This window comes from Mauremys reevesii, linkage group 3 (genome assembly GCF_016161935.1).
Source record: "Mauremys reevesii isolate NIE-2019 linkage group 3, ASM1616193v1, whole genome shotgun sequence".
NCBI classification, from domain to species: Eukaryota; Metazoa; Chordata; order Testudines; family Geoemydidae; genus Mauremys; species Mauremys reevesii.
The window spans coordinates 44,459,428-44,486,124 of NC_052625.1; the positions used below are offsets into that span (position 1 = coordinate 44,459,428).

The 26,697-nt window shown below is 46.0% G+C and overlaps 1 protein-coding gene across 2 annotated transcripts in view; it reads left to right on the forward strand.

Moving 5' to 3' along the window:
• The window catches only part of PPP2R5A (protein phosphatase 2 regulatory subunit B'alpha), a 96,504-nt gene that overhangs the window by 22,400 nt on the left and 47,407 nt on the right, over positions 1-26,697 (forward strand). Inside the window, exons 2-3 of one of the 2 annotated variants that reach the window (XM_039529417.1) lie at positions 10,262-10,270; positions 11,411-11,607. In XM_039529417.1, the coding sequence (XP_039385351.1) occupies positions 10,262-10,270; positions 11,411-11,607 (206 nt within the window). The remainder of the gene's footprint in view (positions 1-10,261; positions 10,271-11,410; positions 11,608-26,697) is intronic. The other variant, XM_039529418.1, reaches the window with a different exon arrangement.

A 26,697-nucleotide genomic window follows, 5' to 3' on the forward strand; every position in this document is an offset into this window, starting at 1 on the left:
TACCAAACCATTGTCAGGTTCTAAGCAGGCCTTTTGAAGGGATGCCTGAGGACGGCGTACCGGACTTACCCTCGGATTCTTCCCTATCCTTTTTGAATCGTTTATCCCACTTCCTCCGTGCGTGGTCCCAAATAACCTCAGGCTGCTGGGTCCTTTGCACAGTGGAAGTGGGATACTCTCTCCAATTTTGTTCCTTCCCATCCTCCCACCCCCCTTCCCTGTCCCTCTTCAGGGGCCCCTCTCACGAGCAACTCCTTATTCAGGAGGTTCAGGCATTCCTCGCCATGGGGGCGGTAGAGGAGGTTTCATGGGAACTAAGGGGCAAGGGGTTTTACTACCGATATTTCCTAATCCACAAGGCCAGAGGGGGCCTCCGGCCTATTCTGGACCTGCATGGGCTCAACAAATTCATGGTTAAGTTGATGTTCTGCATGGTCTCCCTGGGTACCATTATCCCTTTCTTGGAGACTGGTACACCGCCCTTGACATGAAGGATGCGTACTTCCACATAGCAGTTCATCCGGCAACTTTGTGGTCAACTGCGAACATTACACCTCTACCTCGATATAACGCTGTCCTCAGGAGCCAAAAAATCTTACTGCATTCTAGGTGAAACCGCGTTATATCAAACTTGCTTTGATCCGCTGGAGTGCGCAGCCCCGCCCCCCCGGAGCACTGCTTTTACCGTGTTATATCCAAATTTGTGTTATATCAGGTCACGTTATAGCGGGGTAAAGGTGTAAGAGTTTACGGCCCTTCCATTTGGCCTTTCCACAGCCCCCCCGGGTGTTCACCAAGTGTATGTCACCTTCCTCCGTTGACGGCGGGTGCAATGTATCCCTACCTTGATGACTGGTTGCTTCGGGGCTGCACCAGAGAGCATCTGCAGTCCCATCTCCACCTGGTCAGGTATACGTTCCAATGGCTGGGTCTCCTCCTCAACGTAGTGAAGTCGACCCTAGAACTGACCCAGAGGATAGAGTTCATCGGGGCGGTCCTGGACTCCGTTCAGGCGCGGGCCTCCTACTGGACTCTCGTTTCCAAGCTATCGTGGGCATCATTCGAGGCCTTCAGCACTTCCCGACCTCAACAGCAAGGGGATGCCTGAGTCTTCTCGGCCACATGGCTTCATGTACGTACTTGATCCAGCATGCCAGGCTCTGGCTCTGGCCGTTACAGGCATGGCTCACCTCAGTCTACCGCCTGGGGCTCGACAGCATGAATTTGGTGGTCACTGTCCCGGAGCAGGTCCTTGCCTCCCTCTGCTGGTGGCTCAATTCCCAAGTGGTGTGTGAGGGAGTCCCTTTTCACAGCCCCCAGCCTTTCTTGTCCCTGGTCATGGATGTGTCAGCTATGGGGTGGGGTGCTCATCTGGGGAACCTTTGGACTCAGGGCCTGTGGTCTCAGTCCGAGCTATCCCTCCATATCAGGGAGCTGATGGCGGTGCGCCTTGCTTGTCAAGCCTTCCAGGTGTGCCTGCGCGATCATTTTGTGGCGGTTCTCGCTGACAACACCATGGCCATGTTCCTCCCCTCTCTGCCAGGAAGCCATTTGACTGTGGGAATTCCGCATAGCCCGCTCCATTCACTTGGTTGTGTCCTTTCTTCCTGGGATTCAGAACATGCTGGCGGACCGCCTCAGCAGGTCCTTCCACTCGCATGAGTGGTCTGTCCGACCAGATGTCATCCGCCCCATCTTTCAAAAGTGGGGATTTCTCCAGGTCGACCTGTTTGCCACCCGCAGCAACAGCAAGTGCCCAGCATTCTGCTACTTCCAGAGTCGCAGCCTGGGCTCCCTCACTGATACATTCCTGCTTCCCTGGACGGGTTGCCTGCTCTGTGCTTTTCCTTTGTTCCCCCTCGTGCACAAGGTCCTGCTCAAGATCTGCAGGGAGAGGGGAAAAGGTGATTGTGATAGCTCCAGCATGGCCTCGCCAGCACTTGTACACCACGCTGTTAGAGCTGTTGGTGGACGTTCCAGTCCCATTGCCTCTCCTTCCCAACCTGCTCACTCAGGACCATGGTCGCCTCCGTCATCTCAACCTGTGGTCCCTCCACCTCACGGCTTGGAAGCTGCATGGCTGAACCCCACGGAGCTTCTGTGTTCGGATCCAGTAAGGCAGGTCCTGTTGGGCACCAGGAAGTCCTCTACTCAAACCAGGTATCTGGCTAAGTGGAAACGGTTTTCGTGTTGGTGTGACCAGCACCGCACACTCCCCCTCCAGGTGCTGGTGCCCCTCATTTTGGAGTACCTCTTGCAAGGCCTGGCGGTGTCCTTTGAGAGGGTTCACCTCACAGCCATCTCGGCCTTCCACCCGGGTGCGTCTGGCTGCTCTGTCTTCACCAACCTGATGGTTGGTTGCTTTGTCAAAGGCTTGGACCATCTCTGTCCTCAGATCCGGCAGTCTATCCCTTCATGGGACCTTAGTCTGGTCTTTTCACGACTCATGGGGTCCCCGTTTGAACCGCTGGCCACGTGCTCCCTCCTGTATCTTTCCTGGAAGACATCTTTCCTGGTCACCATTACGTCAGCGAGATGCGTCTCTGAGCTGAAGGCCCTCACCTCAGAACCGCCTTCCACAAGGATAAGGTACAACTCAGACCTTTCTCCCGAAGGTGGTGTTGGCCTTGCACACCAGCCAGGATACTTTCCTGCCTGTCTTTTACCCCAAACCTCATGCTGGTACCTGGGAACAGTGACTACATTCCCTCGATGTCCGCAGGGCCCTAGCTTTCTATATCGAGTGCATTAAGCCGTTCAGGAAATCGACCCGCCACTGCAACGAAGTGCTGGACTGGATGAAGGGCCTCCTGGTCTCCTCTCAAAAATTTCCTCCTGGATCACGTACTGCATCTGTGCTTGCTATGCGGCTGGCCAACATGCCGACCCCAGCTCTCACTGCACACTCCGCTAGGGCCCAGGCCTCATCAGCGGCATTCCTGGCCCAGATACCAATCCAAGAAATCTATAGGGCAGCGACTTGGTCCTCGGTGCATACTTTCACCTCGCACTACGCCATCATCCAGCGTGCCAGACACGACACGGCTTGCGGTAAAGCAGTACTGCAGTCAACATTCCTTCACTTAGACCCCACTGCCTGGGTAAGGCTTGGGAGTCACCTAATTGGAATCAGTATTAGCAAGCACTTGAAGGAAAAAACGGTTTCTCACCTTTGTAACTGTTGTTGTTTGAGATGTGTTGCTCATATCCATTCCAACCCCCCACCGCCGTCAGAGTAATTGGCAAGAAGGAACTGAAGGAGAGCCGGGTGGCAGAGTCATATATCTAGCGCCATGCAGGCGCCACTCCTGGGGGCTCCACAGCCGACCCGACGGCTGCTGTTAGGGGAAAGACTTTCCGACAGCCGTGCACGCAGCACGTGCACACCTAATTGAAATGCATATGAGCAACACATCTTGAAAAAACAGTTACAAAGGTGAGTAACTCTTTTTTTTATTACTGTCTGAGTTAGAGATGTTAGTGCAATGTGTTTTTCAAGGCTTTCTTCAATATTTTAGGGAAGATGACCAAATATTTGTTTGTGACTTTCTGAAAGTTGCTTCTAAAGTTGGCTTTTTGTGCACTGTAACAATTAGTCTTGACAGTTAAACCACTGGGACTGCTCAGATGTCTTTATCTGCTTTTTTGTTACTAATTAAATTACAATTTGAGAATTAAAACTCAATTTCTTCATTGATAAGTTCAAATGAGTAAGCTGCATTACAGTTACAGCTCTTAAGTGCTTTCTAAACTATTTTATAAGAGCCTCATTATGTTGTAGGTACTACGCAAGTGAAAACAGATTTCCATTTGAGGAATGCTATCATTTTAGGGGCTTTGCCAAGAAAAGCTACATGTCCTGTACTGCTGTGGCAGTTTCCTAAATTAGCCTCTTTGGATTGCGTCCTCAGCATGTCCCTATGATATGGTAGTGCTGTGCTGCTATGATCGGATACTTACTCAAACCACCCATTGTAGAATAATAGAGGAGATCCTAATTACATACATTTTAATTTAGGGATATCTGTAAAAATACTCCTCCTTCGAGTGCTTGCTCATGTCGATTCCAAGTAGGGGTGTGTGCGCTACATGCACAGTTGCCAGAAGGTTTTTCCCCTAGCATTACCTGTTGGGTTGGTCCAGGCACCCTCTGGAATCGTGCCTTCATGGCTCCGCTTTTATAGGGCTCTGCTGACCTACCTCATCTCCAGTTCCTTCTTACCACCAGTGATGGTTCTTGGAGTTTTCTCTTTCTCTCTCGTTTTGAGTGATCCCCTAGTAATTTTCTTCAATATCTATAAATAGTTAAAATATGTTAGTTATAAGTGTCAGTTTGAATCCTGGTTAGCGTGGGTTTCTCCCCCGTTCCCTTCCCTCTCCCAGGGCCAGGGCATGCCTCGGTCCCAGGGGTTTAAACCATGTGGGGTCTGCCAGAAACCGATGCCAAGGGGTGACCCACACACATCCTGCCTGAAGTGCCTGGGGGAATCCCATCAAACAGACAGGTGTAAAATCTTTAGAGGATTCTGCCCCCACACCAAGAAGGAAAGGGACCACAGTGTTTATATTGCAGATGGAGGCAGCCCTACAGCCACAGTTGGAGTCGAACCCCATGGACCCAGCAGTGGGCTCCTCAGCATCAGTGCGCAGCACACCAGCCTCAATCATGGATGCAGCACCAAGGAAGGACTCTGGGGTTAGAGACCCTCAGCACCAACACTCCCAGAAACCAAAAACTGTCTTGCAGTTGGAATCTTGGCACTGTTCTCAGGCACTGGTGCCATGCAAGAAGCACAGGAAGACTGACAGGGGGCGCTTCCCTGCTTGAGTGCCTGAGCATGACTTTGCTGAAGGAGTGCGACCTGTGCCAGCCCACTCCTTGCCCGTACAGCAGCTGGCACTGTCGACTCTGGGCCCACAGAGGGGTCGGTCGAGTCCGACGCCAGTGGAGGACTTAGACCTTCCCTCCACACCAGAGACCTTTGAGGCAGCCGGGGACCTCATAGCCCTGACGGGTCCGCACTCTCCCGACCAGCATGAGAGATCATCAGCCCCGAAGCCTCTGGCACTGTGAGACCACCGGTACCGTCCAGGTGTAAACAGGCAATGACACGACATTGCTTACCCTCTCCCCAGCACTGCCTGGCACCATGCAGCCTTGGTCGCCGCGCTCAAACTCCTGGGCGTCTGACTCTGAGGCGGACTCCTACATGTCAAGGAGCCGGCACCAGGGACAGTGACAATCCCAGAGACTGGAAATGGTACAGGCCTTTCCACCCGTGCCATGGCCAGTGCAGTGGCATATGCCAGTGCAGTTGCCCTTCTGGACCCCATGGGCATACTATCAATCCCAGGGGTCCATTTCCAGGTGATCCTTCTCGGCCACATCTGATGGATGAGCTGCATCCAGGACCAGGGAGCACTCTCGTGGCTCCGCCATGGCTACCACTACCAGTGCCGCCACCGCGTGCATCACCATCACCATGGCGGGCACCACGGCCAGCACCGCAGTCGGCACCACAGCCGGCGCTGCATACAGCATCGAGTAGATGACTGGGACCGTTTCAATGAGCTGGATGGGCAGAAAAGTCCCACTCTGGCCCAGGCCTCCTCCTCATCTTTGCCTGATGAGGCAGTGGCAGGAACCTTTTTGGGGCCTCCCTCACTGGACAGTAGAGCCCACCTGGAACTTTGGGCACAGAATCTAGGTATCCAGATGGATGAGGTCACTGAGGTGTTGGACCCTATGGTGGACATCTTATCCCTCGTGGGCCCCACCAGGGTGGTGCTCCTCTGATTAAGACCATTCAGGAAACTACTAAGACCCTATGGCAAACACCGGCCTCTCTGACCCCTGCAGTGAAAGGGGTCAAAAGGAAATATTTTGTGCCTTCCAAAGTGTACGAATATCTCTTTACACGTTCCCCACCGGACTCAGTGGTAGCGGTGGTGGTCAACGAGCGGGAGACAAGGGCAGCAGGGGCTCACTCGCTGGACAAAGGATGCAAAGAAGCTGGATCTCTTTGGGAGGAAGGTATACTCCACCAGAGGGCTTCAGCTTTGTATTGCAAACCAGCAGGTGATTCTCAGTTGCTACAATTTTAAATCCTGGGATGCAATGTCTAAATTTATGAGCTTGTCCCAGCAGGCTCAAAGTTCAAATTTTCAGCCTTGGTGGATGAGGGCAAGGACCTCACTGCAGGCCACAATGGACTTGGTGGACTCAGCAACCCGCACCATGTCCTCAGGGATTGCAATGTGCCATTACTCCTAGCTGCAGGCCCCTGGCCTCTTGGGGGAGATTCAACAAACTATTCAGGACCTCCCTTTCGAGGGCTCCACTTTGTTTTCAGAGAAAACAGACTCGAAGCTGAATAGCATGAATGTCTCCTGAGCCACTCTGAAATCTCTGGGGCTGCATACACCAGCCACCCAGCATAAACACTTTAAGTCCAAGCCTATGTCCCGACTGTATCAAGGGAATTCTACTCAGGACTACAATAGGAGAAGGGGCAGAAACCAGAATCAGTATTGCCAGTCTCAACCCCGTAGCAACCAGGGGTCAGGGTCATTGAGACAACCCCCGGGCCCTAGGCAGGCCTTTTGAAGATGTGCCTGGGGTGACATACCAACCCAAAGCCTGGATCTCTTATTACTAGGGCTGTCAATTAATCGCAGTTAACTCACGCGATTAACTAAAAAAATTTAATTGCGATTAAAAAATTAATCTCGATTTAATCGGAGTTTTAATCGCACTGTTAAACAATAGAATACCAATTGAAATTTATAAATATTTTGAATGTTATTTCTATATTTTAATATATATTGATTCCAATTACAACACAGAATACAAAGTGTATATTTTTTATTACAAATATTTTCACTGTAAACATGATTTAAAAAAAAGTATTTTTCAATTCACCTCATACAAGTACTGTAGTGCAATCTTCTGCTTATGATGAATTAATAGGTCTTAAGTTTGATAGATGGCAAAAAGAGAACACAGGCATTTCAGTCCACAAACTTAGTATGCATTTTATCCTTTTTGCTTAAATGGTAACAGAGCATTCTAACAGAGGCAACACCTTCCTTTTTTGAATTAATATCAAATGGTTGATGTCATGTTGCTGTTTTAAAAACGATTGAAGTTGGAAACTTACTTTAGAACAAAACAAAACAGTGAGGGGAATGGTATTGTTTACCTTTTTTTTTTCCAAGTTTTATATCAGATTACTCAACTGAATACTCTTATTGAACTATGGGGTTTTGTACCTTATGCTGTGCTTGGCAAAAATTTCTATACAAGATTCAAGTTATGCTTGACTGATACAATCCAGCAACACCAAGTCAACATTTACATTTTTTCTACCAAGAGTACTTAAGTCTATGAACAAGCAGAGGTGAATAGCTGTTTCTTGAAAAGTTAGGAATTGTGCATTTGATTCACCATCTCTCTGAAACTTGTCTTTTTCAGAGTTTTGCAAGGCTGTTGAAGCAACAAAAAACTTGAAGGTTTTAGGGGAGGATTTTCAGAAGTGTCTGTTACTTTAGGAGAACAAATTCCATTTACTGACTGGTTCTTTCTGGAGCATTCACAAGTGTGTTGGAGGTAGCGATATCACGCAGTGTGGAATAGGAAAGGAAATATGAATAAGTAAAAATGAAGGAGTGAAAAATTAGAAGGATAGAAATTGAAATGAGGATTTTGTGATAGAGTATACACAGAAATAAGAGATTCTGTGAATGACAAATACATTAAATCAAAAATGGTGTGAGGGACATGGTAGCAAGGAGAGTCAAAAGCTTGAAAGGGCACGTGGCTGTTTTTTACTTACAGGCAGTTGTACAGCATTATCACTATAGAATCCAAGTACATCATAAACTAATCATAACTCTCCTTTTCTAAAATTCGGTAACTTTCACTTTCCGTTTCTTTACTTGAAGACTCGGAAGACAAAATGCAGTTATTTCCCTGTAGTCGTCCTTTCTCTGTACAAATTCTGTTTATTTCTGAAGCAAATTGTAATCTAATTTTCTAAATCTATTATACATTTTTCCACTGTCATGTGACTGACAAACCGTGAGTGTGTTTGTTCCTTTCACTGTTTTTAAGAAGCAGATTAGATTTGTAATTCAGCTTTATTATATGTAGTCTTGCCAGAGTCTGATAGAAAGATTTAACTCCCAAGCGGAGATTCCAGGATTCTTGGTAAGATGCCAGCCCCTTTCCCTTTCCAGCACCTGGAGAAGGCCAGTTTAGTCCTTCTCCAAGACACTGTTCCTGGGTCTTGGTGGTGGCTCCCCATGCCCCCAAATCTTTTTGTATCTGCATCTAGCTAATACATGTCTGATAAATTGTTCAAACATTATGTATAGAAGCTTTCTATCAATAGAAACATTCTATTGGGAGATGTGGGAGATCACGAAAACCATAAGGGTGGGCAGACTTTGTGCTATTCTAAAACTAAAAATAAATGTTCTACTTATTTTAAGATGTGTGACTTAAAATCAGATTTGCATTTTGCTTGCAGATAAATTTAACAGTGACTTGGGCATTACTGAAAAATTGGGTTTATAATATTTTGCAACTCTGTAATAGAAATAATAAACTTTAGTTTTGACTCATTTTAATACATATGAGAGAATAATTAGAATGAGTTTTTCATAGCATAATTGCCTCTTATTCTGAGAATTGTTGAGGCTTTCAGATTGAGTGATAGTTTTGTTTGAACTGTGATCTTCAGTAAAGATCTAAGAAGAATTTTTTTTCTTGTGGTGCACAGTAGTGTTCAAGTTGTTAAGTCATCCTCTCTCAATATGGTTGCCAACTGTCTAATGGCACAAACCGAAATGCCCCTGCCCCACCCCTTCTCTGAGGCCCTGCCCCCCGCTCACTCCATCCCCCTCCCTTTGTTGCTCACTCTCCCCCACCCTCACTCGCTTTCACCAGGCGGTGGCAGGGGGTTTGGGTGCAGGCCGTGGGAGGGGGTGTGGGAGGGAGTTTGCGTGAGGGGGTGTGGGATGTGGGCTCTGGGAGGAAGTTTGGGTGTGGGAGAGGGTGCCCACTCTGGACTGCGGCAGAGGGTTGGGGTGCAGGCTCTGGGAGGGAGTTTGAGTGAGGTTTTTCGCCTTCCTCCGCAGCATGGGGCACGGGTCACTTTCTGGAGGATTCTGTGCAGCTTGAGGTCTTCAAACCGCAATTTGGGGACTTCGATAACTCAGACATAGGCTAGGGGTTTGTTATAGAAGTGGATGGGTGGGATTCTGTGGCCTGCATTGTGCAGGAGGTCAGACTAGATGATCATAATGGTCCCTTCTGACCTTAAAGTCTATGAGTGCAGGAGAGGATGTGGGGTGTGGGCTCTGGGCTGTGATAGGGGTGTGGGAGGGGATGAGGTGTGCAGGCTACAGCCAGGCAGCGCTTATCTCGGGCAGTTCCTGAAAGCGACCATCACATCCCTCTGGCAACCTAAGATGCATCAACTTCAGCTACACTGTTCTTGTAGCTGAAGTTACGTATCTTAGGTTGATTTCTCTCCCTCTCCCCCCCCCCCCCCCCAATCTGATATAGTTGGGTCTAGGTCTGGAGGTCAATGGTAATCCTAAACAGGAGAGCTCCAATTCCTTGTCGCAAGAAGATTTCAGTCAGCCACATTATCCGTGCTAAATACATTTTTAACCATTATTATTCAGATATGACCTGTAGGAAGGAATCCCACTTCATTTTCTTCTCATAGAATCTATTTCTGAAGAACGTGGAGCTTGAATTCTTCTTCCACCTTCAGGGGTTGTCTTTCAGGATGACTCCTGCTGCACTGAGCCCAGTGTGGGGGTAGGGTGGGGAACAAGTTGTTTGCACTCTTGTTTATTATTGGGATATCACTACTTACTTTTCAAGAGTGAACTTTGCAATGATGGTGTCTGTACAAACTTATTTGTATGTAACTGGAGTTTAAGAGAACTCTTAATTCTCACTTTTAAAAAGAGGGAAATATTTTGGGGCTTTTGAGATATCTAAACTCTTCCTTCTGAGCATACACCAAAGCCCTTCAGCTGGCCTAACTGTAGAGGGCCAAAAATCTTAAGAGGAAGGGGAGTTTCCTGCATGGCCCACTCTGGTAGCATGTCACAAGAGTAAGAATTCTGTATATCTTCAGCAAAGCAGTTACTAAAGTAGTTTTTCCTTCTCTTGATTTGCTTATATTTTATGATGTGGCAATACCAATTTGGACACTCCGCGGGACATGCCAATATTGATCAGATAGTCAAGGTAGTGTAGGCTAACTTTTTTCCATTTCTGAAAATTCAATTGGGTAAGCCTGCCTGTGTGCCCAGAGAGAGAAATGGGAGTGAAAATTCTGCAGCGTGGCATAGTATTTTAAAAGACTGACAGATATGGGTACTCTTCCATACTGGTGTTGCCAGAATACAAACAACCATTAGTGAGAAAAGGGACCTGCCCCCTCACTCCCCCCTTGAATTCAGTTAAGTGGTGTGAAATTGAATTGATTTGTCATTAATCATAACAACTCTGCCTGCTTTTGTTGTGACTTTGTATGCAAAAGTCAGAGGGTCACAATATTTTGAGCAAAAAATATTTATTTTCCAATAAGTTTAATATGGTTTAGTAATTAACTGATACTCTAAAACTATTAACATCACTCTGCCACAGATCCAAATTGTAGCATTAATGGAAGAATTTTGCTCAGTAGCAGGCTGGGAGGATGTACAAAGACTGATGCTTTATGAAAATGCTGTCATAGTCATGACAAACACATGGTCTTAAGTGATCACACATTGTTCAAACTGGAGAATTTAAATAGTAAAATAAATTAATTCATTAAATTTCTCTAGTCTAAGGTGTGAAAATCCAGGATAAAATAGTTTCTGTGAAATACCAGAGTCAATTCTCCACTGACACATTAATCCTATGATGGCAAGAGCTTTACACATGGCTTAAAAAAACCAAGGTATCTGCTCTGCAGATTTTTTAATTTTTAAATAGACAATGTAATAAAGAATTAGTGGATGGAATGCAACAAATCACATGACTGAGTGGTTAGTTTCATGATGGTGGTGGGGGGTGGTGGTACTTGTTAAGTTTTTTGTGTAGAATACATTAGTTTTTTAAAAAGTATAATTCCTCTATTCGTTAATTACATTTTATATATTTCCCATTTAAAATCTCTTACTCATTGTGGATATATTATCAAAACCTCAGTTAAATTTCATGTTAGTGGCACAAACCATTTTGATTTTAGATGTGGCAGTATTGAACATTGATCTCTCGTGCTTGCCACCCAAAACTAATCTTCCTTATTAATACTGAGTTATGGCTGATACGATATTTAGAAATCAATGCTTCAATTTCTAAAAACTTAAGTGGTTTTTTTCTTTTCTCTGCTTATAGATGCCACCTCAAATGAACAGCAAGATCTCTTTTGTCAGAAGTTGCAGCAGTGTTGTATACTGTTTGACTTCATGGACTCTGTTTCAGACCTGAAGAGCAAAGAAATTAAGAGAGCCACATTGAATGAACTGGTTGAATATGTTTCAACAACTCGTGGTGTGATTGTTGAGTCAGCATATGCTGACATAGTGAAAATGGTAAGTAAAAACCAAAGTTGAACAGTATTTATTTGATATATTTAAAACAAAATATTTCTTACTGATCATTAGCTTCTGTCTGAATTTATAGTGTTACAGTAGTTGTAGAGCATTGCCGTGGCTGACACTGCCTGTAAATTTAGTATAGTTCATTAGTAATCAACTCAAACAGCCAAAAAAATTATTTTGAAAGCTTTGTTGAATTTGTCAAATCTGAAAAGTTGCTTTATTTGATATAGCACGGTAAATGTAGTATAGCAGCATTTTTAGATGTAATATATGAAGAAAGGTAGTTTCTGGATAAGCTGAAAAAATATCCCACAAGATTCAGAAAATTAGAACGTTCTGAGTTGTTCTGCCAGTGCTTCCTCACTTGAGAATTGCAATAGATGTATGGACTCTTAAGGGTGAGTATTGGAGCTAAAACTCCGGGAGAGATTCTCATTGAAGTTAGAATCAATAGAAAGGAAGTTTCTCTATAAGGAGGAAGGAACTTGTCCTACTGAGAGTAAATGCAGTTACAACTACCTTAAATCATTTAGGTGTAACTGTATAGTCTAGAGTCAGCGTAAACTGATGTGTACTGCAGAGCTCTTTCTGTAAATTACTGTGTTTATAGAACAAACAAGGAATTATTTACAATTGTTATCCACAGTAACTTCTCTGTTTTTTCTATTTGATGTTCTTCTCTTATGTAAGCGAGAGATGTTTGTGTTTCAAAGCAGTCTCTGTGCTTCTCATTCACTTTTTGTTTTTGACATATATATTCCATGTATTTAAATCTTGATTGACTGATGGCTCTTTTAATTTACCAATCTATAGTCTTCTAAGCAACAGTTTGAAGACCTTAATATAGGAGAAAAAAATTGTTCTTAGCGCTCTCTCAAATACAGGGATCTGTAAAACCTCAGTCTGTCATTGTGACTTGAAATGTAGTAGTAATACTGATGGATTGACAACTTCATAAGTATGGTCTACTATCTAGTTATAGAATAATTCTTCCCCATACCTTGTTGAACCTAATTTTTTTCCACTTTCCTGTTGTAAAACTAGCTAAATTTTCCTTTCTCTCCCCAATGATTGAGAGATTCTAGCTGGGTGTTTAAGGTGAAGAAAACTGGCATTAGGCAGTAGAAGAGGGTCAAGTATAGTGAAGAGGCCATTAGGAAGACTGTTGGATGGAGGACAGGCATATAGGGGAGTGGAATGAAAAGTTGATTGAAAAGTAGTCAAAGGGAAAAAGGTATTGAGCTCAGAAAGTTGAGACAGAAGATAGCATGATGAATCAAACGCCTGGAGATCTACTGAAGATATAATCTGGAGAGTCACCCAGAAATACAACAAGAAGCATCTTCAATAGAGTATCTCCTCCACCCTTTTTGGATCTCATGAGAAACATCTATCCTGGTTTCCACTGATATAGCCCCTAGCCACTTATCCTTAAAACATACTGTCTTGGCCTTATTGGGCTCCTTGGGGACAACCAGATAGGAAACCTTCCTCAAAAAAATGTTTTTTGAATACAAAAGAATAGCACAAGCATGTAGGGACAAAATCAGAAAGGCTAAGGCATAAAATGAGTTACATGTAGCAAGAGACATAAAAAGCAGTAAGAAGTTCTTAAATATGCTAGAAGCAAGAGAAAGTGTAGTCCACTACTTAGTGGGAAGGAGAGCTAATAATAAAATCAGGAAGGCGGAGGTGTTTAGTGCCTATTTTGCTTCAGTCTTCACTAAAAAGATTAATTGTGACTAGATGCTTAACACAGTTAATATTAACACGGGGGAAAGAACACAAGCAAAAACAAGGAAAGAACAGGTTAAATAATATTTAGATAAGTTAGATATATTCAAGTTGGCACGGGGCGTAATGGAATCAACCTAGGGTACTTAGGAACTAGCTGAAGAACTCTTGGAACTGTTAGCAATTATCTTTGAGAACTCATGGAGGACTGGTGAGGTCCCGGAGGACTGGAGAAGGGCAAACATAGTACATATATCTAGCAAGGGGGGAAAAAGAGGAACTGGGGAATGATAGGTCAGTCACCCTATCTTTGATACCCAGAAAGAGACTGAAATATATCATTTAGCAATCAATTTGTAAGCACCTAGAGATAACATAATAGCCAACATGGATTTGTCAGGAACAAATTATTCCAACCAATCTAATATTCTTCTTCGACAGGGTTACTGGTCTAGTTGATGGGGGAGAGCAGTAAATTTGATAGATTTTTATTTTAGTAAGGCTTTTGACACAGTCCCACATGACATTCTCATAAACTACAGAAATGTGGTCTAGATGAAATTATTCGAAGGAGGGTACATAACTGGTTGAAAGATCATACTCGGAGTAGTTATCAGTGATTCACAGTCTAACTGGGAGGACATATCTAGTAGGTCTAGGGTCAATGGCCAGACCCAGGACAGACATTTTAATTAATGACTTGGAATGTGGAATGGAGAGTCTGATTATAAAATTTGCCAATGACACCAACTGCGGGGGACTAGAAGCATTTTGGAGAATTGGTCTGAAATTAACAAGATGAAATTCAATGAAGGCAAGTGCAAAGTAGTGAACTTAAGAAGGCAAAGCAAATGCACTTGTGCAAAATGGAGAATAACTGGATAGGCACTAGTACTGCAGAAAAGGATCTGGGAGTTATAGTGGATCACAAATTGAATATGAGCCAACAATGTCACAGTGGCAAAAACGGATAGTATTTTGGGGTATATTAACAGGAGTGTTGTATATAAGGTATAGGACTGGGGTCGGCAACTTACGGCACACTTGCCAAACACGGCACGCAAGCCGATTTTGAGTGTCACGCTGCTGCGGTCCCAGCCCCCAGCTCCACTCAGCACCCCGCTCTCCCCTGCAGGGGCAGGAGGCAGAAGGTTGGTCCTGCAGCAGCCAAGCTTTTCCCCCCTCCCCCATTTCTTCCCCCAGCGTGGTGTTTTCCTGCCCCTCTCCCTCTCCTTCCCTTCGCCAGTCAGCTGATGGCCCTAGCGAGGGGGAGGGGGAAGAGTGGCAGCGTGCTCGCTGCTCCGTAGAGGAGACAGAGAAGAGGTAGGGACGGGGCCTTGGGGAAGGGGGTGGAACAGGGCATGGGCTCGGAGCACCCCTACAAGCCGAGCACCCCAGCCCTCTGTCTTGACCCCCCCCACACACACTCAGCCCTCTGCCCTGCCCCTTGAACCCCCAAACACCCAGCCTTCTGCCCTGCACCCCCCACATGCCCTCTACCCTGACCCCTGAACACACACCCCCACCCCGGCTCAGCCCGCTGCCGGCCTAGGTGAACAGAGCCCCAGGCTGGCAGTGAGCTGAGCAGGCTGGCGGCGTAAGATCAACATTTTAATTTAATTTTAAATATAGCTGCTTAAACATTTTGAAAACCTTGTTTACTATACATAAACAATAATTTAGTTATATAATATAGACCTATAGAAAGAGACCTAAAAATGTTAAAATGTATTACTGGCACGCGAAACCTTAAATTAGCGTGAATAAATGAAGACTCGGCACATCACTTCTGAAAGGTTGCCGACCCCTGGTATAGGAGGTAGTTTTCCCACTCCTCCTGGCACTGCTGAGGCCTCAGCTGGAGTGTTGTGTCCAGTTTTGGGTGCCACACTTTAAGATGTGGGAAAATTGTAGAGTCCAGGGGAGAGCAACAAATATGATAAGATTTAGAAAATCTGATTTGTGAGGAAGGGTTAAAAACACGAGGCAAGTTTAATCTGAGAAAAGAAAACTGAGAGGAGAACCTGATAAATCTTCAAATATGCTGAGGACTGTGATCATTCATTCTCCATGTCCACTGGAGGTAGGACAAGAAGTAATGGTCTGAATCCGCAGTAAGGGAGTGTAGGTTAGATATTAGGAAAAGCTTTCTAACTTTAGGGATAGGTAAGCACTAGAATAGGCTTCCTAAGGATGTTGTGGAATCCCTGTCACTGGAGGTTTTTAAGAACAGGTTAGACAAACAGCTGTAGGGAATGGCCAAGGTATACATGGTCCTGCCTCAGCACAGAAGTCTGGACTAGATGACCTTCTGAGGTCCCTTCTAGCCCTACATTTCTATGATTTTGTTTTCCTTCAATCTGAGAGCCTGTTCTTTCCTAAAACCATAACATACTGTTATCTGGGTTAATGGAGACCTGTTTTGAACCCTTAGCAAACTGCTTTTATTCCCCTCTCCTTCTCCCCATTGGTCTGTGAACACTGACTTTTTAGTATCCATAACTAACATCTTTACAGGGTAGGGGAAATTCACACCCTTATGGCAGGTCCATTTTACAGTGTTCCATAAAGGTAAGGTGACTCTTAAGTCTCACCTCAAGTTCCTGCTGAAGACTGTGTCAGATTTTCATTTAAATCAGTTGATTAATTTCCCAGTTTTCTTCCCCAAGCCCCACTGAAACAAGGGGCAAACACAATTGTTGTAGTTAGGGCTTTTCATGTGACCTGGACAAGACCAAATCATTCAGAAGCTCCCCCAAGACTGTCTGTAGCCTTTGCAGATAGTATTAAGAGTCAAGCCATTTCCTCCTAAAGGTTGTGTAAATGAACTTCTAACTGTATTAGCTCTTATTATCCATCATGTCGCATCAGTGAGAATTGCCACATAGTTTGATAAAACCTGATGTAAATAGTCCAGATGAAGGTTCAGACAGAAGACTGAATTCACAGTATATGTCGTTGGCTGGCATTATCTGTACTGTTTGTTTTTTGTCAGCAGAAAGAGCTGGGAGTGTATTGTATTCCAGTGACCTTAACATTTAGTGATACCAGGAGTGTTTATGCATTAGGCTTTTGTGCCAAAAATGTCCTACGTTCCCACTGCCATTTCAGCCTCGCTGGTTGCAGTAAACAATAGCAATGTTAGTGTAGATGAGATTTCAGGTGGCTGCTAGTAATTTAACCATCTAAGTGTACTCAGTGTAGGTTGGGCGTTTGACTGGTCCAAAAATAATCAGTCAGTTGGCAAGTCAGACATTGGTCAGATATTGTTGAATGTCGAAAACAGTCAACTATTTTAAAGCACTAATTTATTAGAATAGTAACAGAGTAAGACTTTATGGTCTCCTGTAGGCTTAGCCTTAGCCTAATAAAATAACTAAGTTAAGTAATTTAGTTTTTGTAAACTCAGAAAAATGCGAAACACAATGAAATTATGTTCTAAAACATGAAGAAATAATTATTACTTTTTTTAGCAATGTTAAGTTGTCATTTAAGTGTTAACATTATTCAAGACTGAACAGTTACAAAAAAAGAAAAATAAAATTAAACAGAAATAAACTAAACACAGAGAAACTATTAAAGAAAAGTCATTTAAAATGTACTTGTATGAGGTAGGCAGCAGGCCAACTCTACAGGCAGCTTAATGGCTTTTCATCTTTTTGTTGTGTTGGAGGAAGGAGGTTTAATAACTGAACCCTCCTCTCCCTCCCCCATTCCTTTCTGAGTTAATTACAACATGTTTATCTAGTCATTTTAGATCCTATGCTCGTCAGGATAGGAACCATGTCTTTTAACTTGTTTAATGAGCTTTGTAAACCACCATGTACGTTAATGGCCTGGTATACAAATAAAGATATACATACATACAGTGCTTATTCTAGAAGATTCCAGTCAATCAAGATGTTCGTTTTTTTTTCAGTACAGGTAGCATTAGCATGTAAAAGTGAGTGATCAAGATGTTTAGATAAGCTAGCAACAGATAGCACCATGATGCAGTCAAAATGGCAGGCCATGGCTTGCATCAGTATTGTTGTTGAAATATTTGACTGTGATCAAATAATAGGTGGTCAGTTGACATTATTTGACTGGTCAGTTGACTGTCTCTTGCTTTATATTTAATCAATAGACACACATGGGGGAGCACAAGTGAACAATGAGACAGTATTGGCCAGTAATATAGGCAGTGGGCTCTGCATACCCACAGCCTAACCTTTATCAAGTATTTTTGTAGACAAAGGAGTGTTTTTGAGGAAGGTTCTGAATTTGGGTAATGAGGTAGCTTTGCAACTGTTTACAGGGAGCATCTCCATGCACATGGCAAATCATGTGAGAAAGCACAAAGGTGCTTGGTTGTTGGAAAATTTAACAAGTGAATGAGAGAGGCTGGTATCGTGGGCCGATCAGAGGTAAGCATCCACAGCTCAGTAGTGAATAAGAGATGACAAGTAGGATGGGGATTGACTATAAAGCGCCTTGAGAGTGAATACAAGCAGCTTATGTTTGATATGATAGAAATGCAGGAGCCAGTGTAAGAAATCACAGAAAGAGGTGAAATGATTAAAGCAGACTAAGAAAATGATCTTTGCAGCAGCCCTCTGAATGGATATGAGTGGGGCAAGATTGCATTTGTCAAGGCCAGAAAAAAGGAAGTTACAGTAATCAAGACACAAGATGAGAGCTTGGATGAGTTTTAACTGGATGGATGGATGAGAGATCTTATTTTTGAGCAGTTCAGAAAGAATCAGCAAGATTTAGACATAGCTTGGATGTGAGGATCTAGCGAGAAGCCTGAGTTGAAGATGATGCACATGTTATAGGCTTGAATGACAAGCAGGATGATGGTAATGTTCACAGTGATTGAGAGGTTCAGGGGCCAAGGTCAGTACTTTTGGTGGCAGATGCTCAGTCTTTTTCTCAAGATAATTCCAAAGCAGACTGCAAGAGTAACAAAAGGATCTCACAATACTGGGTGACTGGGCAACAAAATGGCAGATGAAATTCAGTGCTGATAAATGCAAAGTAATTACATGGCCAACTATACTTACAAAACTATGGGGTCTAAATTAGCTGTTACCACTCAAAAAAGAGCTCTTGGAGTCATTGTGAATAGTTCTCTGAAAACATCCACTCAATGTGCAGCAGCAGTCCAAAAAAAAAAAAAGCTACCAGTGTTAGGAACCATTAGGAAAGGGATAGATAAAGACAGAATATGTCATAATACCTCTGTATAAATTGATAATACACAGAAATACTTGAATACACTTGAATACTGTGTGCAGTTCTGGTCACCCAATCTCAAAAAATATATATTAGAATTGGAAAAGGTACAGAGAAGGGCAACAAAAATGATTAGGGGTATAGAATAGCATCCCAGTCTTTTTAATATCTCCTCATACGGACTTTTCAGCTTGGAAAAGAGACAGCTAAGAGCAGATATGATAGAGGTGTATTATATCTTGACTGGTGTGGAGAAAGTGAATAAAGAAGTGTTATTTACTCTTTCACGTAACCCAAAAAAACGGGGGTCACCTACGTTCCTCTAAGCTGCACGGCCACGCAGCAGGCTATCAAGGGCGGCACAGGCAGGGAGAGTGCCGTTCTGTTGGCCCAGCCCTGCCGGAGCTTCCGCGGCTGGGAAGAGGTACCCTTCCCCCGGCCCTTAGCTGCTGTGGCGAGAAGGGGCTTCAGGGAGTCCCCTCTCCCAGCCGCAGCCCGGGGCAGCCTGTACCCCAAACTCCTCATCCCCAGCCCCACCTGAGAGCCTTCATCCCCAGCTGAGCACTCACCCCCGGCACCCCAATCCTCTGCCCTGGCCCTGAGCCTTCTCCTGCACCCCAAACCCCTCATCCCCAGCTGAGCACTCACCTCCGGCTGGAGCCCTCACCCCCCGACCCTCTGCCCGAGTCCTGAGCCCCCTCCCATACTCCAAACCCCTCAACCCCACCCCTGCCACACATCACCTCCATATAACAAAATTCATTCTGCACATGGACATAAAAAATTAGAGGGAACACTGGGGTCACCCAATGAAATTAAGAGGCAGCAGGTTTAAAACAAAAAACACACAACGCGCAGTCAATCTATGGAACTTTTTGCCAGGTGATGTTGTGAAGGCCAAAACTATCACAGGGTTCAAAAAAACTAGGTAAGTTCATGGAGGATAGGTCCATCAGTGGCTTTTAGCCAAGATGGTCAGGGATGCAACCCCATGTTCTGAGTTTTTCTTCCCTCTGTTTGCCAGAAGCTGGGAGTGGACGACAGGGGATGGATTGCTTGATGATTGCCTGTTCTATTCATTCCCTCTGAAGCATCTGGCATTGGTCACTGACAGAAGACAGGATATTGGGCTAGATGGACCATTGGCCTGACCCAGTATGGCCGTTCTTATGTTATGTTGCTCAGTCTTGCTCACCATTGCACTGCTTAGGTGATGCAATGGGAGTGGAAGCCACCTACAGTTCCCTGTAGAGGATTCAATCAGCATGGGATAGTCCTCAGTGGGTGGAAACTATGTAGCCAGTCCCTATATCCCCTTTCCTCCAGGCCTTGACACAAATGGCATTCTTGTGGAGTAAGGGGCATGTTGGGTATGGGAAAGAAGAGGGTTGGATCAGCTATGCTCTGTTCATACTTAACTGGCATATAGTCCTTGGGGGCTACGGCAGAGTTGGTTCTCAGCTTCTCCTTTTTGTCTCTTCTTGCAGAGGTGGGGACTCGGGCTTCTTCTTTGTGTAGTGTCACTATGGGTGTTCCACTGTAGGTGTACAGTAACTCCTCACTTAGTCGTCCTGGTTAACGTTGTTTTTTTGTTACATTGCTGATCAATTAGGGAACATGCTCATTTAAAGTTGTGCAATGCTCACTTCTAATGTCATTTGGCAGCCGCCTGCTTTGTCCACTGCCTTGGAGCTGCTCCCCAAGACTCCTGCTTGCTGTGCTGGGGGGAGGGGAGGAAGAGAGGAGCTGTCAGGGTGTCCGTTGCCCCCCTGCTCCTGCACCCTGCTTACCCCATCTTCCATAGAGCAGGGGGGACACATGACAGGGCTCAGGATGGAGGGAGCTTGCCGGCAGCAGCTGCGGTCTCAGCAAGCTGATCTAAGTAACAAGGCAGTGTAGTTAAGAGTAGGGTCAGCTGTACTTAAAGAGAAAATGCACATCTCTCTCTCTCTCTCACATGGTGTGTGTCTCTGTCTGTCTGCGATGCTGTCTCCCCTCCTTCCATTCTTGCTGCCTTATAGAGTGTGAGTGTTAACTCTTGAGGGCTCAGCCAATTGCTAGTTCTTCATTTAGCAGCAAGGCATTCCCTGAGAAATATCCCACCCTCTGACTCCTCCACCTCAACCATGCTTCACAGTCATCATTGCTGTGTTCCAGTATTAAATTGTTTGTTTAAAACTTATACTCTGTGTATATATGTGTATATAGTCTTTTGCCTGGTGAAAAAAATTTCCCTGGAACCTAACCCCCTCATTTACATTAATTCTTATGGGGAAATTGGATTCGTTTAACATCATTTTGCTCTCACACTCACGTCTGTCTGTCTCTCTCTCTCTCTCTCTGCCATGCTGTGTCTCCTCCCTCCATTTGTGCTGCCTTGTAGAATGTGATGCTACATTAACAATGTGTTAACCCAAGAGGGCTCAGCTGAGTGCTAGTTCATCATTTAGCAGTAAGGCATTCCCTGGGAAATATCCCACCCTCTGATTCTGCCACCACAACCAAGCTTCACAATCGTCATTACTGTGTACAGTATTAAATTGTTTAAAACTTATACTGTGTGTGTCTGTCGGTCTGTCTGTCTTGTTTGGGGGGAAAAAAAATTCCCTGGAACCTAACCTCCCCTATTTACATTAATTCTTATGGGGAAATTGGATTCTTCTTCGAGTGCTGTCCCTGTGGGTGCTCCACTCTAGGTGACGGTGCGTCCCGGCGCTGTCGATCGGAGATTTTCGGTAGCAGTGCCTGGTTGGGGCGCACGCACCCAGATGGTATCTCCCGTCTAGTTGGAATCTTCCTGAGTGCATGCGCCCCACACCCTCCTCAGTTCCTTCTCAACCGTCCTCGGCTGAAGACGGGACTCGGAGCAGTGCTGCCTTCTCTTCCCTGGTATCTATAGGAAACAGTAACAAAGAACATAGAAATAATTATTAATTACTTCCCAGTTGTTTCCCTTCCTTTAGTATAGTTACATAGTTACTTAGTTAAAAAAAAAATCACTTCAGACTTGTCTCTCACTGAGACACTCTCCCCTGCCATTTCTAATTTACAATGCCAGGGGCTTCAGGATTCAAGAGGGGTGTGTTCTGGCAGGACTCCATACCAAGGTTGGATGGGCACTCACATTGTGTGAAGTGCCTCGCGGAAGCCTACATCCCCGCAAAGTGCCTCCACTGTATGAGCCTCGAGTCAAGGGCTCGGCACGACAGGGACCTGCGGCTTAAAATGCTTCTCATGGAAAAATCCCCGCAGCCGCTTTCGGAGATGGGGAAAGTTAAACCCACTCCCACATCCTCCCCAGCCAGATCGGAACTGGTGGGGAGCGGTGCTTCACCCTCCCTGGAGTGGAGGCAAGAAGCAGAGCAGTCTCATAGGAGAGACTTTAACAAGGGTAAGGGGTCTCCTGCGAGATCCCTACCCTCTGTGCTGACAGCGCCAAAGGTAGGCGCCTCAGCCCCAGATCATGCCTCAACAACGGCTCCCACAGACCGTAGAGGCGGAAATTCAACCTCCCGGACACAGAAGGATTCCGCGGCACCAAGCGCCTCAGCGCTAAAAATAGCCGCGAAGCCGGCTGTGCGCTCTGCCCCGGTGCCGACAAGGACGTCGGCACCGCAAGCCTCGGCTAAAAATAGCTGCGAAGCTGACTGCGCTCTGCCGGTGCCGACAAGGACATCGGCACCACAAGCCTCAGCGCTAAAAACAGCCGCGGAGCCGGCTGTGCGCTCTGCCCCGGTGCCGACAAGGACGTCGGCACCGCAAGCCTCGGCTAAAAATAGCTGCGAAGCTGACTGCGCTCTGCCGGTGCCGACAAGGACGTCGGCACCACAAGCCTCAGCACTAAAAACAGCCGCGGAGCCGGCTGCGTGCTCTGCCCCGGTGTCAACAAAGCTGTCGGCACCGCAAGCCTCAGGGCGGAAGAAGAAGAAGAAGAAGAAAAAGCCGCGGTTCCGACCACGTGCTCTGCCCTGGTGCTGGGAAGAACGTCGGCACCGAGCCTGCCTTCCGCCCCTGCACCAGCAGCAGACCCCCTGCAGGGCACCTCCAACCAACCCACTGCACCGCTCACACTTTCACTTTCGCTTCGTAACATGACACAGCGCAGTCCCACCACCTGAACTGGCTACTTTCACTGAGAGCGAACCTGATCTACAACAGCAAGCAGAGTTCTCTGCACCTCCCTCTCCTCCTCCACTGGAGCCTTTTTCCACCTCAGGCTAAGGTCCACAGCCACCAGCCTCAGTTTCCCTACTTTGCGCCCTATAAATGAGGCACTCTTGGAACCAGCTGACGCTCTCTGCAAACTCCAGCTTCTTTATTACCAACCTGCAGAAAAGCCGAACATAGATACTATGTTCCTGCTAAGGACGCTGACTTCCTATTTTCTCACAACTGAACTCTTTCATTATCGATGCAGTCGCACAAAGAACGAAACAGCCACAATATCAGTCCACCCCGCAAGACAAGGACCTTAAACGCCTTGATGTTTTGTGTCGCAAGGTTTACACATCCTCCACTCTACAATTCTGGATCGCAAACTACCTTGCACTCCTTGCCAGGCATGACTTTGATAGCTACAATAAACTTTTGAATTCACCTCTTACATTCCAGAGGACAGGAGAGCGGACTTTAAATCAATTGAGTGAGTGCCAATTGATTTCCAGAACAGCCCTACAAGCCTCTTTAGACACGGCAGACACCGCAGCCCGTACAACTGCACCGGCTGTGGTTATGCGCAGATCTTCATGGCTTTCTGCATCTGGCATCCCTAAAGACCTGCAGAACAAAGTGGAGGACCTCCCCTTTGATAAATATAAACTGTTTTCTTTAAAAAAAACAAAAAACAAAAACAAAAAAAACCCCTGATGAACTAATTCATACAATGAAAGATTCTAGAGCGACACTGCACACCCTGGGCATTCACCCATCTCTTCCCAGGGGTCAACGATACCAACCCTACCAAAGACCACACACACAACTATCTTATCGGCCTCAACCCAAACCTTACCACATAAATAGGAATCGCGCTAGACCCCCTAAGCGCAGACAAAATCAAGCTCAAGCAACCACTTCCCATCCATCTGGGAATAAACAACAATTTTAAAAGGTTGGTCCAGGGTCTGTGCGACCACTCCTTGATTCCACAGCCTATTTGCCCATTTCGCCACTGCCTCCAGAGTTTCCAACATGCCTGTCAGCAAATTACACAGGACCGCTGAGTCCTCGAGATAGTTCAGTCCGGTTACTCTAGCCCATTCATATCCTATCCTCCTCCCCTTCCCCGTCCCTCTTCAGGGACCCCTCTCATGAGCACCTGCTTCGTGCAGATGTGGCTCACCTTCTACAGCTAGGCGCAGTGGAGCCTGTGCCGATGCAACATCCAGGGAAAGATTTCTACTCACATTACTTCCTGACCCAGAAAAAGACTGGGGGCTGAAGGCCTATACTAGACTTACGCCAACTGAACAAATTCGTGAGGATACAAAAATTCAAAATGGTCACACTGGGCACATTAATTTCTGCACTGGATCAAGGGGACTGGTTTACAGCCCTCGACCCACAGTACGTCTATTTTCATATATCAATTCATCCAGCTCACAGACGCTTTCTAAGCTTCACAATCGGTCACGACCATTTCCAATACAGAGTTCTTCCTTTTGGCCTCTCCACAGCGCCTGGAGTCTTTTCCTAAACTCTAGCCGTGCTCGTGGCTCACCTCCACAAACACGGGGTCACGCTGTTCCCCTACCTGGACGATTGCCTCATCAAGGGCAACTCCTATGGCGAGACACTCCAAGCTACTCTTTCACTATCACCCTCTTTCACAGCCTAGGCCTCCAAATAAACGCCCAAAAATCCACCCTGACACCTACACAACAGATTGAGTTCGTCGGAACTCATCTCAACTCAATCCAGAGCAGAGCCTTGCTCCCATATCACAGATTCCTCGCTATCACGCTCTCTATTCATCCAAGGACACAGGCAAGACTCTACCTACAGCTCCTTGGTCATATGGCAGCCACCACCTTCATAGTCCAGTACACCAGGCTGCACATGAGATGTCTTCAGGGCTGGCTCAATTCCAATTTCAAACCAACAGACACATCTTAGGGATGCTGTTAACTCCTCCTCCCAACGTTCTAGCTTCCCTACAGTGGTGGACAAGACCAGAGAATCTCTGCACTAAGGTTTCCTTCCAGAAATGATCCCCAGCACTCATGCTCACCACGGACGCTTCCCTGTTTGGTTGCGGAGTGCATTTAGGGGGACACAGGTCACAAGGCCAGTGGTCTGCATCAGAGACGCACCTACACATAAATCTCTTATTGCTCAGAGCTGAGAGATGAGTGTGCCTTCATTTTCTTCCCCTCATAAAGAACAAATACCTGCGAGTCTTAACAGACAACATAGCATGTATGTACTACATCAACAGACAAGGGGGAGCACGCTCACATTCCCTTTGCATGGAAGCCATCCGCCTATGGAATTGGTGTATATAACGTCAAATACAGATCACCGCTTCCTACCTGCCAGACTGCCACAACACTACTGCCGACGCACTCGGCAGGCACTTCTCGACGGAACACGAATGGGAACTGCACCCCACAATACTTCAACAGCTCTTCTCCCTCTGGGGCATCCCGTCAGTAGACCTCTTTGCCACAACCCAGAACCGAAAATGTCCCCAGTTTTGCTCCAGAGTGGGACTCGGAACTGCATCCCCAGGAGACGCATTCCTCATCCCATGGAACAACTCTCTCCTGTACGCCTTCCACCAATCCCTCTGCTACACAGGGTTCTTTGGAAGATTGTGGACCACAAGGACCGGGTCATACTTATTGCCCGGCTTGGCTGAGACAGATGTGGTATCCCTACCTACTCTGCATGTCCTCCTGTCACCCACGGGCTCTCCCCAACAGGCCAGATCTCCTTTTCCAGAACAATAGACTGGCTCTTTACCCTGAGCTCCACAAGCTCCATCTCACAGCGTGGTTCCTTCATGGTTCCAAACCCATGAACTAGCCTGTTCTGAGCAAGTCCGATATGTCTTCCTGCACAGTAGGAAAGACTCCACTCATAAAACCTACCTGCAGAAGTGGAAGCGTTTCGTCCTCTGGTGCTCACGTAATCACTTAGCGCCCAATGCGGTGACCCTCCCTATCATTCTAGACTACCTCTTGGAACTAAAACAAGACGGACATTCGCTCAGCTCCATCAAAGTGCACCTGGTGGCACTTACCACCTTCCATGACCTCTTAGCAGGTTATTCACTCTTTACCCACCCAACCATAAAATGATTTCTCACAGGCCTGCAAAACCTCTACCCTGAAATTCACCCAATAGCTGCTTCATGGAATCTTAACCTTGTTCTGCATGCTCTCATGAAACCTCCATTCGAGCCCTTGGCTACCTCCTCTCATCTCCATATGTCTATGAAGGTGGCTTTCTTAGTTGCCATAACATCGGCAAGTAGAGTAGGTGAAATGAGTGCCCTGATGGCCCACTCTCCCTACACAATCTTCTCCAAAGACAAAGTCACTTTGAGACCACATCCTAAATTTCTTCCTAAAGTGGTATCTACCTTCCACCTCAACCAACCTATATACTTACCTACTTTCTATCCTGAACCTCACAAGACTCCACAAGAGGCAACCCTGCATACTCTCGATGTCAGGCGAGCAATTGCCTTTTGTTTAGACAGGACTAAACCATTTTGCAAGTCTCCATGACTCTTTGTTTCCATTACCGAAAAAATCAAAGGGTATGGCTATCTCTAAACAACGTCTGTCCAAGTGGATCTCTGACTGCATCAGATCCTGTTACCGTGCGAAGAATCTTCAACCGCCCGACGACATTAGAACTCATTCCACTAGAGCCATGTCGGCATCCATTGCCTTCTTACACAATGTTCCCATTCCTGATATCTGCAAAGCGGCTACATGGTCATCTGAACACACGTTTGCAAAACATTATGTTCTAACGCAAGACACCACGGCAGACACAATAGTAGGTCATACAGTACTATCTTCAGTACTTCCTGCCGTATCTCCAAAGTCCCACCAACCATAGTGGGTACTGCTACACATTCACCTAGAGTGGAGCACCCACAGGGACAGCACTCGAAGAAGA